Here is a 15,334-nt window from a genome sequence, read left to right on the forward strand (position 1 = left end):
AAACATCTAATTAAGACCTAGATTTCCTACTTTGCCCAAAACCGCTTGTTCTTCCCTCTTCCATATTCCATATCATTTGTCTCTTGGTTAACCATCCACTGTACTACTATTCATCATACTGTGGTTCAAGAAGAGAAAGGTGCACAAAATTACATATGAAGCTCCATTATTTGTGTACATTTTAATATTGTCCATCTGAGTAAATGGACCATTACTCTTATCATTCTTTAAAATGTTTTGCCAAGAACAGTAGTTAATCAAGAAAGACTATATTGCAATCTACGGAGATAAGAGGGAAATCATGATTCCATTTTCTCTTGGCATAAAACATATAAATAGAAGAACCAAATGCAATAGATAAATAAGATTAAATAGCATGAACGCCCTAAAAATGTAAATATTAAAAAAAATCAACGGTTATTGTAAGACGATAACATAGACTATTGCTGTAATTATACACATTGTATAATAATGTAATTATACACATTATATAAAAACTCAAAAATATAAATATCAAACAATGTTGAAAAAGAGTTAGACGGTACATAAAGGCAGCAAAGTCATACAAAATCCTACATCACGTTGAAAATGTTCTAATCAAAATACAACGCAAGCACAAACATATGCAATAGTCATCCTATGCCAAATACTCCATTTCTCTAATTATTAAATATTTCAATTACCATATTATTCCTAAACGCATTCCACTGGTCAGTTGGGGCAATTGTTTGTATGTATTCCACTTTATTATCATTATCATCATCATCACTTTCCTCATCTTTGTTTTCTTCATTGTCCTCAATAGATTCCTGAGGATCTTTACTTATAGATTTATAAATCAAATTATGGAGTAGACAATAACAAATAATAATATGCACTTGGGTTTTTATTGGAAAAAAATAAGGGGATGCTAGAATTTTCCATCACCCCTTCAACAAACCAAACACCTCTCGATTATATTTCTTGCTTTAGAGTCCTTCATATTGAAATATTCTTCCGGAGTCTCAAGGCCAATGACCAACAAACTCATTAAGATGATACCTATGCCCATGATAAGGCACAAAAAATTCAGAAGAATTGCAATAACCAGTATCAACTATGTAGTAACAACCTTCGACAATAAAACAAAACATGTAAGACTACAATAAACAACTTATTTTTAAATTTAAAATTAGGATTGGTTGGTTAATTCACAACCTTTTTTATATACCTTGAGGAACTTTAAGACTAGTTGGTCTGCTAATGGAATCACGAAGAACATGACCAACGTGAGTAGAATCTTCCCATCCAGGTAACACATATATAAACTGCATATTTGGGGAACATACTCCCAACACATTTGTCACTATACCTCCCTTACTTGTGTGATAACATTGTTTTTCTTCTTTAGGAGGTGTCATCGAAATGAAAGTACCATCTAACGCGCCTAAGCAACCCTTTAATATTCAAATGAATTAATAAGAAATACTACTAAAACATAATGTCCTTACATGTTACTAAAGTATTTCTCATATATTATTACCTTAAATGGTTTCCATCTATCATCTTCACAGTCTTCGGGTATAAGTTCTGGTATTTTGAGTAATATGTGGTGAAGTTTCAAAATTGCATAAAGACAAAGATTGAAGTGGTGGCTCATAATCTCTTGACTTCGACGAAAAAGTAGACTAATTGTTATATTTTTCTTATAATATGTCAGAACATATATAAAAAAATGCCACAATTTCATCAACGGTTGCATTTCTTGTATCTTTTAATCCCCCAATGTCTCTTACCATATCACATAATTCGCAGAGATTCTCCTATCCATATGGAGTTCACTAATACAAAATCATCACTTTCTTTTGTAAGGCTAAATATCCATTACATTCACTTAATTTATTTATCTTCCTTATTTTTTATTCAAAAGATTTTAGTGCGTCCATATATTTGATACTACTGTTGATAGAGTATGAGGACAAACACACCCATAAGCATAACATGTGTAACCCACAATGTACACATTATATTCCAGTTTCTACTATTAAAAGGAGGTTGTATCATATTTTTCTAATAACATACAAGAAAAAAATATCAATGAAATATCATATAAACAAACATAAATTTATACCTAACTAATGAGGATACATAACAAGGACACAAATTTTATGTTTTTTTTTTTAAAATGAACTTTCTAATTGATAAGCCATGCCATTCGAGTATATAAACAAATAAAACCACACAAAATGTATATAAAAAATGAAAATTATAGCAATATAATAATAGTTTACTAGGAAAATACAACTTCAATACAACAATTGTGGTACAATTTTAATTTTTGGGAAAGAACATACAACTATGGCATGTGAAGATGCAAACTATAAGTAATTATCACCGAGAGTTTGCTCAAAGTTACATTGGCAACCCTTTAAATTTCCAATTGGGAATTCCCCATAAACTCATCAATCAGAGTTAACATTATAACCCATTCACATCAAATATCATGTGTAATATCAAGGGGAAAGAGGAAACCAACATTGTCAAAAAAGCAATAAAGATACACAACAAAATACCCACAAAATACATAGCAATTTCAAAAATTTGGGTATGAAAAGAACCATCAATCGTATAAGAATATCTATCCAGTGAGCCTCAACGTTGGAAGGCTAGCCGACAAAATCAAGAATCGATGGTGTAGGACTGTGGTTGACGGAGGAGATCGCGGTAGAAATTGCTTCTCGTAGACAGAGGGAAATCTCTACGGCTGATGAAGACAAGAATGGTTTGAAGATAAGAGTTGGACTGACGGAGATGACCAAGAACAAGTGGCAGAGGGCTGTGGTTGACAGAGGAGATCGCGGTGAAAGGGAAATCACGACAGAAGGGAGAAGGGAATTCATTAGGGAAATAGAGATGGAGGAGATCACAATTGGTTTTGAAGATAAAGGATATTGGGGTAAGGACTATTTTGATATTATAAAAAAATTTATTCCTGAAACTCAGGAATGAATCAGTAGAAGGGGACATAGGAATAAAATTTGATCCAATTTTAAATAATAATTTCCGTATCTATATTTTTATTCCGTGTTTCAAACATTAAGAATGACAATTATTCCTTTTCATTCTCATTCCTCACCCCTATTCTCCTAAATCAAACAACCCATTAAAACATTAATGATTTAAATAACTTTTATTTAATTAAATTCAATTCTTATTTGCTTTAATTATCTGTAACATAAATTATATATATCAAATTGGTAAAAATATTCTAACTTTAAAATTCGGACAGGGAATATTGCTACCAGATCTCGAATACAATTTTTTCAAAGAAAATTATAAAAATTGAAATTGCTTTACAATTTTTTTTTTTAACTGATTAGCTAGAAGTTCACGGACCCAAATAAGTGATGAAAGTTAGATGCACTTTTACCAATGGCAAAACCAGATTTACCCTGGTCCCACGTCCACTTTTTCTACCCATGCCAATAACAACACAAATGACTTGTCGGTGCAGTTTTATTTTTTCTGATGAAAGTTATGGTTGGCAAAGAATCAATTTAGGGCATGTCACAAACCTCGCTGTCAGCGCACCCGTGACGCTATCTATTGCAGCATTACAACATATGCCGCTCATCGTCGCCGCTGCCTTGCACTAGAAGCAGCAAGGATACGCGCGCGCGCACTCTCTATTCAATACAAGGTCAGGATTAGGATTAGGATTAGTGCGACATTTTGTTCGCATTAATACAGAAGAATAGACTGGTGAAACTTGAAGCCTCAGAAAAATTAAAATTTAATCGAGAATGAGTTTGGTCTGGTTCCTCCGCGGGCACGGCACTCCGTGCATTAGACAAACAAGCCCGTGGATTTTTTATTAGTGCTGTCCAACTGCACCTCACTTGACCACGACATAGATCTGCGGATTAATATCTTATTTTCTTTATTTTAAATTTAAATTCTATTAATTCCTTTTCCTTGGATCCATGTTTTAATCTTGCTTGAGAATCAGAAAATCCTTTTGTATGTGAATTTAATAAAACGGTTACTGAATTTAACTTGAGCATTGCAATGTTTCAAAACTGAAGCAAGAATCCATCCTCGCTTTCTCAACAGCACACGACTCTCAATTACAAGGAAGGTTTGTGGGATGATTTTAATAATATCCTAAAAATCCTATCGTTTCTTTGCCTTGGTAAATAAAAATAGCGTTCATGTGATGCCCTCTTCCCTCCATTACTGTCCCCCTCATTAATCCTGTGCGCGACAACCACACCATGAGATCTCTATAATAAACAAATGCGGCGGCCATTTTAGATCTACTTCCTGCCTTTCTCTTTTTTGTACTGCCCATTTAAGTGAGTTGAGCCACCGCTGTCCAAGGATCCCATCCTTGGGAGCCAAGCCTTCCTTAACGATGATGATGGCAAGTATAGGGACCAGCCCCTTGCCCATTCTCTTCATTGCTCTACTTCTTCCTGCGAGCATTCTCGGGGATGATCCTTACAGGTTCTTCACTTGGAATATAACCTACGGAGACATCTGGTCCGCAGGTGTCAAACAACAGGTTCACTAGCTACTGAAATCATTCTTCTTCCGACTATTTTTTATGTTTCTGATTCTTCTTCCTTAGTAGTATATCATCGTTGTTTTCCCTCTGTTTTTGCAGGGAATTTTAATCAATGGGCAGTTTCCGGGGCCGCAGATCGAAGCTGTCACCAACGACAACATCATCGTCAATGTCTTCAACAGTTTGCCGGAGCCATTCCTACTCTCCTGGTCAACCCTCTCTCTCTCTCTCTCTCTTTCTCTCTCTCTCTCGGTTTCATTTTGTTCTCCTTTAAAAAGAAAAAAAGAAATCACATGTATCAGTTTCTTCATGAAGTAAAATCGAATTTCCGGTGCTGGAGAACCATGTGAAGGTTCAGATCTCTGGACTTGGAACAGAACCAGGGCTAAGTGAGCATTATGAGAGTAACGCGGTGGGGTGACCATTCGGGAACACTGGTTGATGTCTTTTAAAATTGTAGATCTGCAGATGGTGTGACATTTAATGCAAACTGAGGAAGTTTTTATGGGTCGAACTTGATTTGAACCATGTCGGCAGGGTGGACACTGTTTACATTACAATATCATAATTGTTTGACAGGAACGGGATACAGCAGAGGAGGAGCTCATGGCAAGATGGTGTTTACGGCACCAACTGCCCCATCCCGCCGGGAAGAAACTTCACATATGTTATGCAGTTCAAGGACCAAATTGGTAGCTTCTTCTATTTCCCCTCTCTGGCATTTCACAAAGCAGCTGGTGGATTTGGTGGCATCCGAGTCCTCAGTCGTCCCTTAATCCCTGTCCCTTTTCCTCCGCCTGCTGGCGACTTCACTCTTTTGATTGGAGACTGGTACAAGGCTAATCACAGTGTATGCAAACTAAACAAGATTCAGATTCATGTCGATTAGATGAATTTGTTCCATCTTAATATCTAAACGATATTTCTTCTTCTTTTCTGAAGGTCCTGAAATATGTATTGGATAGTGGAAGAGATCTTGCTCCACCAGATGTAGTTCTCATTAATGGTCGTGGATCCAATGGGAACGCTTTTACCGTGGACCAAGGTCTGCAAACTTTCATCCGCAATATCAAGACAGACAGAGACAAACCAATAGTCGTATATGCTTATCTAATACTTTTGAACTTGTTTAGGTAGAACATACAGGTTTAGAATATGCAATGTTGGGTTGTCTACATCTCTGAACATAAGATTTCAAGGTCACACAATGAAGCTTGTGGAGGTTGAAGGTTCCCACACCCTCCAAAACATCTATTCTTCACTTGATGTTCACCTTGCTCAATGTTACTCAGTTCTTGTCACTGCCGATCAACCCCCATTGGACTACTACATTGTGGCTTCGACTCGTTTTACTAGCACGGTGCTGAGCACAACTGCGATCCTCCATTACAGTAACTCCGGTGGAAGATCAGCTGGACCACCGCCAGGAGGACCTACTATCCAGATTGACTGGTCTCTCAATCAGGCGAGATCAATTCGGTATTTCCTTCTACTTGAAAAATAGTCATGATGCTTGAAATAGTAGCAAAGTAGAGACAGTAGTTTAACAGTATCATTTGGACAATGGCCCTTGACAAATAGTAAGTGCTTTCCTGTTCAAATGATTCAGATTTTGTTACTCGAGTCAGAATACTTGTCTCTAGCAGACATTGTCCAGTTGGAAGCCTATATTCTAATTTTTTTTTTCCTTAAAAAAAAGATGGAATTTAACAGCAAGTGGCCCAAGACCAAACCCTCAAGGCTCATATCACTATGGGCTCGTGAACACTACAAGAACCATTAGGCTTGCAAACTCTGCGCCAATCATCAATGGCAAGCAAAGATATGCAGTTAACAGTGTCTCCTTTGTTCCTGCTGACACGCCACTGAAACTAGCTGATTTTTACAAGATATCTGGAGTGTTTTATCTCGGAAGCATTCCAGATAACCCAACGTTCGGCGGTGGATATCTCCAGACATCCGTTATGGCTGCTAATATGCGTGAGTATGTCGAGATCATCTTCGAGAACTACGAAAACACAATTCAGTCGTGGCACATTGATGGGTACTCCTTCTGGATTGTCGGGTACTACTGATAATCCTGTTTAGTAGCTGAAGATCACGAGTGAGTTAGTCCCTATTTCTAACTAAAACTTTTTCTTGCAGAATGGATGGAGGTCAATGGTCCGCAGCAAGTAGGAAAAATTACAACCTGAGAGATGCTGTTGCCCGGTGCACAGTCCAGGTATTTCTCGAACTTTTCTCCATCGTAAGCAGTAACTGTTGGACAATCTATTGTCGGAGATATTGAGAAAAATTACTAAATTAAAATTATATAAAATCAATTCTAATTTATCTGTTGAGATGACCTGAGCGGATAATGACTGATTCTGCTAAGCTTCCGGTGGTTCGAGTTGAGGTGTTGATGCAGTGCATAGCAGAATCGGAAGTCGATCGTTGAATCAAGAAGAGAATTCGCTGACTAAGTTACTGAGGCTTGTGTTTAACACAATTTCCTTGAAACAGATTCGTCCCACCTCCGGTTGTGCTTCGAGGTTCTCTTGGGTTGTCTGTTTCCCAAGATACAACGACAAAATCACTCACACAATCAAGCACTGGTTGTTCGTCGTGAATTGAGAATGCACTTGAGTGCTATCATGAGTAGTTCAGTCGAGCAGATGTACGGCTGAAAGAGTTTTGTAGGAGAACACGGGTGGACAGAGATTCGCTTCCTACTCTTTCTTTCGTTTTCATTTTCGCTTATCTTCCTCTACTCTCTCTCCTTTGCTCAAGATCCAACCTCCTTATATAGGAGCTCTAATGAATGATCAAATTATGGTCATTTAATGCTGGGTTTAATGTCATCATTAATGAGTTTAATGTTTTTATTAATATTGAGACGTTACGGAATCATTATTGATGGGTTTAATGTCGCCATTAATGCCGAGACGTTATGAAGCCACCATTAATGAGTTTAATGTTGTCATTAATGTTGAGACGTTATGAAATCACCATTAATTTAATATTAATGCTTCCGTTACCCTCTTCAGCAGGTAGCAAAAAGAGATTCGGTGGCAAAACATTGATTTATTTACTTGGGTAAATCTTACCTAGATCGGTTCGGCATTTGACGTGCGTAGGTCGTACTCGTACACGAGTCAACCTTGGTTCAGTATAATCCGGACCCTGTATTTGCACCCACTCCTACGCACCTACGTGTGAGAGAGTCTCTCCTCATATATATGTTTACAAAATCAATGCATGTGACATAATTTAAACCAACAATAAAGCCAGAGACTTCTAATGTGAGACTAACAACCTATGCACAATAAAGTCTCTTTGTTTCCACCTCTTTATTCCATTCACATTTTCAACAATCCCCCACATGAATGAAATACATGGTATGTGATAACATTCAACAGTTGAGTCAAGTATAGATAGGGTTTACCCTTTGAACATTCTCTTGTGAAAATCTGTTTGCATACTGGCTGTTAGTAGACATGATGTCCTTGAACTATTCTGTCGTTTATGTAAGTATTGACAAATCTCACCTAAAACTCTCCTTAATATAACTCAGTTTTCATGAGTGTGTTCGTTCTTGGACATGAACACGCCTTGTTCTGTGAGAAACTCTAAGAATTGTGCCTCCAATTCTCTTCAAAGCGGCCTAACTTCTTTCTCACCTCGAGACTAGACACATTATGGGGAATAACCTCAGTACTCTTGTTATTCTTTTCCAGTACTAAACACCGAGATTACTCATATATCTACTCAGTTTACTTATTGCGTAGGTCAGTTCTGGTCGTGTACAACTCATCAGGTACATCAGACTTCCAATCACTCGAGAGTATTCTATCTGAGAGATAATTTCATCTTAATTTTTTGATAGATGTTGACTCGTATTTATCGGCGTTTATGCCAACGCAGTATCACTCTTAGTGAATTTCTCAAGAATCTTGTCCACATAATGAGACTGACTAAGAACAAGTCATTCTGTTGTTCTAAGAATTTTGATTCCTAAAATCACATTAGCTAGGCCCATGTCTTTCATGTCAAATCTTGAATTCAACATATCTTTAGTGGATTTGATTATCATATCATTATTTCCAATGATAAGTATGTTATCTATATATAGGCACAAGATGACGTAGTCATTCTCTGTGGCTTTTATATAGACACATTTATCACATTCATTAATTTTGAATCCACATTCCTTCATGGCATTATTATTTTCTCATGCTACTGTTTTGGTGCTTGTTTCAAGTTATATAATGACTTCACCAATTTACAAATCTTGTTTTTTTGTCCTAATATAGAAAATCCTTCAGGTTGTTCCATGTAGATTTTCTCTTCTAAATTCCCGTTTACAAAGGCTGTCTTTGCATCCATTTGATGTATTTCGAGATTCCATAGAGCTGCAATAGCCAACAACAATCTAATAGAAATTATTCTCGCTGCATCAGAGAATATGTATCAAAGTAATCAAGGCCTGCTGTTGTCAATATCCGTTGATTACCAATCTGGTCTTATACTTATCAATTGTGTCATCTAACTTTATTTTTTTCTTGAAGATCCACTTGCAACCTAGTGGTTTACTTTATGGAGGAAGATCCATAAGTTTCCAAGTATAATTTTGTAAGATAGATTCTATCTCAGATGCAATTGCCTCTCTCTAGTGAGGTTCATCAGAAGAGCTTACTACTTCTGAGTAACTTCGGGGCTCACTTTCTAACATAAAAGTGATAAAATTCGATCTGTAGGATTTTTCTACCCGAGTTCTTTTGCTTCGTCTGAGCTCAACCTTGACTGGTTCCTCATCATCATCTTCATCTTGTGTTTCATATGCCCGTTTTAAGGAGCTAGCTTTCTCTCGGGTCTTCTATGGAAACACATGCTAGAAGAACGATGCATTTCTCGATTCTATTATTGAATTCTTGTGTATATCCTGTATTTGTGACTCATACACAAAAAATTGATACGCATTGCTGTTATGTGCATATCCAATAAATATGCAATCAACACTCTTGGGTCCTATCTTAATCATTTTCAGAACAAGTACTAACACTTTAGCAAGACACCCCCATATTCGTAAATATTTATTAGACGGTTGTCTTTCATTCCACAATTTATAAGGCTCTTATCTATTTTTTTCGGGGCACCTTATTTAAAAGATAATTAGCTGTTAACACAACTTCCCCTCGCATGAACTATGACAGTCCAGCCTGGAGGCAACTTCTCAATGATAGCAACCATCTAGAAGGTTTCACTCAAAATCATCCATTCTGAGTGGATCTCGTACAAGATCTACAAGATCACCTAAAGCTCCTAGACTTGGCTGATCACCATCTTGGAGTCAACCATCTTGTAGTCCAAGAATCGGCCTATAATGAATTTCTTGACCCTTGTATCCTCCGTCTTGTATTTCTTGTTCAGGGACTCCCATAGCTCCTTGGGCATTCTCTTCGTGCTATACTTAGTGTACAGCGAGTCGACAGGGTAGTTGAGGATGTAGTTTCGACGAAGGAACTCATCCATGCATTAGCATTCTCAGCAGATTGGAAGGGTCTTCAGTCAAGAATCGAGCCAGATTGAGCGTGGTCAAGTAGAAGAGCATCTTCTGCTGCCACCTCTTGTAGTTCAATCCAGTAAACTTCTCTAGCCTTTCCCGATGATTAATTGGCACAGTTCTGATCGGGGCAGAGAGGGCTTTCAGGTGTTGAGTCTATTACACAAAATCAATTTTAACTTATCTGTTGAGACGATCTAAGCGGATAATCTCAGGTTGCCAATGAGGTTGGTTTTGCCAAGCTTCCGATGGTTTGAGTTGCGGTGTTGATGCGGTATGTAGCAGAATCGGGAGTCGATCACTGAATCGAGAAGAGAATTCGCTGACTAAGATACTGAGACATGCATTCAACCTAGTGTCCTTAAACAGATTCATCCTACCATCTTGCCTACAATTAATGACCAAATTAGGTCGTGGTCGCACACGAGTCAATTTTGGTTCAGTATAATCTGGACCCTAGATTTGGACCCACCCTTGCGCATCCACGCGTGAGAGAGTCTCTCCCCATATGTATGTTTATAACATCAATGCATGCGTTATAATTTAAACCAACAATAAAAATAAGAGACTTCTAATGCGGGACTAACAACTCGTGAGTCTCTTCATCTCCAGCTCTTTATTTCATTCACATTTCTAACAGTAACTTTAATTGCCATATTGTTCATATAACATTCTTTTTATTTGATTGTTTTCAGGTGTACCCAAAATCTTGGTCTGCTATCTACATGCCTTTGGATAATGTAGGGATGTGGCATGTGAGGTCAGAGAACTGGGCTCGCCAGTACCTGGGCCAGCAGTTCTACCTCCGGGTGTATTCGCCGGCAAATTCGTGGAGGGATGAGAGTCCAATTCCAAGGAATGCCCTTCTCTGCGGCCGTGCTGCTGGCCGCCGGACAAGGCCACTGTGATATAGCTAGAACAAGCTCAGTCATTGTCACGATGGGGTGACCAAGTCATAGTAAAAACCAGCTATGCAAAGCACATCAGGGATTAAGTCTTGCTTTTTTATCTTTGCTACGTCAATTCATATTTGAAATTCTAGTATGTATGAGTATATCTTCTTTTTCCCTTGTTTTAGGCGCTGCAGCGTTTTTGTTGCTCTGTTCTACTATTTATGATTCAACTTAAGTGTGTTATCCTAAGATGCTTTAATAATGCTAATAAATGTATTGTTAGGCTCCAGGATCACAGTTTACGGAATCTGTGTGATCATACCATGAAGGAAATTTTCCTGATTGACTCATTATTTAGAAACAGGTTTTTTCCCCTTGGAAATCAAATAGAAGGGGCATCACCAGCATCGCAAAGGGACATCATAACGACCGCTCCGAACAGGGGACCGAAAATATGCCACATTAGCAGTGACAACCCTCTATAAAGGGAAGGCCAAGGCTCCTGTTCGATGCATAGAAATTCGAGCGGATCAAAGTAATCCTTCTGAGACGCTGCTTACAAGTGCTTCTTCGAGTTCTGATTGGCATCATCGTTTGTTATTTTATTTTATTAACTAGTCTTTGTTGGTTTATTATTTCAACTATTAACGTGCTTGTTTTGTAGAAGTTTCTCCCCCTCTATAAATTTCGTGAAAAGTAGAGTTTTTAGAGGGAATTCAGGAGTGACCACCTAACTGATCATACGCCATGAACGGAGGAACCTTAGAGGGATGTTGACCCACATTAAACAACTTGTGTTATTAGTGTGGTATTTTTTGTTTTATTTTCTTCTAAAATTTACTTAATATTTTCACTGCAATTTACTTAGTTTATTTTTAGCTGCAGTTACTCTGTTTGTTTGTTTTATTTTATTACTATCATCTTAAAAAAATTAAACATACCATCCACCCCTGACAACATACATATAATTTACAATTGATATCAGAGAGAACTGATAGTACGTCAAAATTTTTTTGTTAATGTATATCTAGATTAGATAATTGGAGAAATTCTACCTAGCGCATTTAATTAAGTGAAATTAACTGAAGTTAATTCATCATACTCTAAATTAGTTAGACTAAGACTTAGTATTAATTTTTTAGACATTGTTTTGGAATAGTTTTATCTTAGGCATATGACTACTTTAAATAGAGCCCTGGTATCTCGCCAAAACATGGAAGCTAATTCTAAAAATAATCGTTTGATAAATTCAAAACTAAATTTGAATCTAACGTAGGGTAAAGATTACATTTTTAGTTGGGTTAAACCTTAATTCTAAAATTCTAATTGAAACCCAAATATAACCCTAACCCAAACCAAACCAAACCAAACCCTATCCTAATCCTAAACCTAACCCAAACCCTAACCTATCCTAAACCCTGAAACTCAATTTAACAAGCAAAACTTGCTTTAATATAATTGTGCTGCTTACCCAAGATCTTTCAAAGTCTTGGAGAATTTTTATCTTCACGGCTTTGTAGGAAGGCTATATAGTACCTCCTGTCTTCCCCTTTTTAATGGAAACAACTTTGTCTATTAGAAGGGTAGAATGAAGAACTATCTAATGAATGGAATAGAGAATTAGATGATCATTAAAGTTGGCTTCGACCTACCAAGACATGCAAATAGTGAACTAGTACTATTCGGGCTATGGACCAGTGATATCAAGAAGAAGACTTAAGCAAATGCAAGGGGCACTATTACTTTTCAATGTGTTCTCAGTCAAGAGAAGCCGAGTAAGTTTGTACCCTTCAATAGTGCAAAGGAGCTTGGGATCAACTGACTCAAGAATTGCCAAAAATGATATACTTTTAAGTAAACTACAGAACATTCAAAATAAGGAAGGCGAGTCAGTAAACCAACTCCATGAAATATTCAAAGAAATTATCAATGACATCAAAGCAATCAGAGAGCAAGTTGAAAATCGAGATATAATCAAGTACACACTCAAGGCATTTTCAAGGACTATTTTATGGGCATCTATGGTAGATGTGCTTAAAGTGTCTAAGAACTTATTCTATTCAATTAGATGAATTTTCCTACAATTTTAAAATTCATGAGTAGATTAATCTTGATCAATGAGAGAAAGGTGTAGCTTTAATTATAGGAAAAATTTCTAGAGTCAAGTTAAAATCAAAATCAAAATCCAAGCCCAAAAGATGAAATCAAATCAGAGTACAAGTTTGAACCATCAATCGATGAAGAAGATCTATCTTCAGAAATTGCAAATATGGTGAAAAAGATAATAAGAAGGAAGAATTTCTCTAGAAGAATGGTAAAAAGTTAAATTCAAAAGAAGGATTAAATCAATAAAGCAAACATCAGATGTTTCAAATACAACAAGAAAGGAAACTACAAGTCAGAATGTCTTCTTCTAAAGGATTTAAGAACTAGACAAGTTAAAGAAGCAAAGAAGAAAGAAGACACTAAAGGTAACTCGGAATGAGTCATCCTTCAAATCAAAATCAAACTAAGATCAAGTCAATCTCATGACATTGGTGGCTATCAAAGAAGCTTCAAAGTTTGAATCAGAGTCCAAGATCGAGTTAGAATCATAATTTGACTCTCAAAATCAAGATTTAATTAGTGACTCAGATGAGGTAATAGATCCCTTATTGAAAAGCTTTATGCTACAATTGCTTATTTATCCTAAGCATTAGTTAAGTCTATGTCCAAAGTCAAGTCACTTCTTAAGGAGGTTAAAGACCTTAATGGGGAGACTAACTTTGAATCTTCAACTGAGAAGGCTCAAGGTGGAACCTTAACTCAAGTGTCACAACTTGCGGAGGAGAACTCTACCTTGAAAACTCAAGTTGACGAGATAAAGTTTATGTTGGAAAAGTTCACATTAGAATTTAAATATCTGGCCTGATACTTGGGTCTCAATGTGCTGTGTATAACAAGAATATACTTGGATTTAACTTAAGTCAACATCATGTTTCATATATGCCTTTTTAAGTAGAAATAAATTTGATTGTGATAAACATAGGATGACTTGGGTTCCTGATAACACTCATATTTGTTAGTGCAATCAACCTCTAGGATTTCGATGTTTGACAATATACCTAAGTCTGGCTAGTTTGACCAAAGGTTGATCCAAATATGACTTAATATTTGGAAGAGAAAAGTCTAGTCAAGACTAGATGACTAGCAAGGATAAGTCCTAATCGAAGGATAAGCAGGTGAAAAGTCTACTAAGTGACTAGTCCTAACTAGAGGTTAGGCAAGGGGAAGTTTTGGTGAGTGAAGCTAGGCCTTAGTGAGTGAAGCTAGGTAATGAAAGTTCTGGTGAGTGAAGGCATCCCCTAGTGAGTAAAACTAGGTAGTGGAAGTCCTGGTGAGTAAAGTTGGGCAATAGTGAGTGAAGTTAGGTAGTGAAAGTTCTGGTGGTGAAGCCGGGCCCTAGGTAGTGGAAGTTCTGGTGAGTGAAGCTAGACCCTGGTGAGTGAAGCTAAGTAGTGGAAGTCTTGGTGAGTAAAGCTGGGCCTTGGTGAGTGAAGCTAGGTAGTCGAAGTCTGGTAAGTGAAGCCAGGCAATGGAAGTCCTGGCGAGTAAAACTGAGAAACCTTAGGGGGAGGTAACCCTAGGTTATACGTGGTCGACTTAACTAGCAAATACTGAAATCTATTAACACTCAGTGTTGTAGGAAAGACTTAGTAGATCAGCTTGGTCAGATACTAAACGAAATCAGAGAAAGTCCAAATAGGTCTGGAGGACTAGAAGTTTAACAGGTAAGTGAAGGTAAGTCATTGGAGGAGAGTGACTAAGTGAGGACGCGTCCTAGTTGAAGGGATAGTAGGTACAATCCAATTTAGGTCTATTTCAGAAATCTAATTTGAGATCCTGAATAAATCCTGGTCTAGACGACAGGGTTTAAGTCATAAATTAATCATATTTTTGTTGTGATAACTTTGTTTTGTAGATTAGATATTGTCATGTTGGACTAACCTAACTTGTAGGGTAAAAAGAGAAAAAAGACCTCGGGTGAATAGTACCCAAGGTGCCTTCAAGCATTGAAAGGTGTTTTCATACTGTTCATGGAAAGCACCTTCAGTGCTTTGGAAGACACGTTCCAAGAGATAAAATTTAGACTTTATCGTAGATAAGGAGCAACGAGTTCGGGATCAGATTTTACACATTGGAGGCGCCTTCAAGGCTATGGAAGGCGTCTTCCACACCCTTTAAATGAGTATCTCGACCAAGCTTCAAAACACAACTTCTATATGAGCTTCTAAGCGTCCGATTGGCTCTCCGACTGCTCTGGCTTCCTAATTCTACTTTACTACGACACTATTGCGTCCGACTACTGCT

At 37.3% G+C, this 15,334-nt stretch overlaps 1 protein-coding gene across 1 annotated transcript; it reads left to right on the forward strand.

Moving 5' to 3' along the window:
• The first annotated feature begins 4,248 nt into the window (after positions 1–4,248).
• Positions 4,249–11,273, forward strand: LOC121992361 (L-ascorbate oxidase homolog). Its single transcript, XM_042546680.1, has 8 exons — positions 4,249–4,543; positions 4,646–4,755; positions 5,126–5,396; positions 5,489–5,591; positions 5,680–6,025; positions 6,246–6,611; positions 6,692–6,770; positions 10,787–11,273. The coding sequence occupies exons 1-8, from the start codon at positions 4,394–4,396 to the stop codon at positions 10,997–10,999; spliced, it is 1,638 nt and encodes a 545-aa protein (XP_042402614.1). The 5' UTR covers positions 4,249–4,393; the 3' UTR covers positions 11,000–11,273.
• Positions 11,274–15,334: the final 4,061 nt, after the last annotated feature.

The sequence above is a fragment of the Zingiber officinale genome, chromosome 6B, assembly GCF_018446385.1.
Source record: "Zingiber officinale cultivar Zhangliang chromosome 6B, Zo_v1.1, whole genome shotgun sequence".
Classification (NCBI taxonomy): domain Eukaryota; kingdom Viridiplantae; phylum Streptophyta; class Magnoliopsida; order Zingiberales; family Zingiberaceae; genus Zingiber; species Zingiber officinale.

Coding starts and splice junctions, on each gene's coding strand:
- LOC121992361 (XM_042546680.1), top strand. CDS start 4,394: ATGATGATGGCAAGTATAGGGACCAGCCCCTTGCCCATTCTCTTCATT. Junction 5,397..5,488: donor GGTACAAGGCTAATCACAGT/GTATGCAAACTA, acceptor TCTTTTCTGAAG/GTCCTGAAATATGTATTGGA. Junction 6,612..6,691: donor TACTCCTTCTGGATTGTCGG/GTACTACTGATA, acceptor TTTTTCTTGCAG/AATGGATGGAGGTCAATGGT.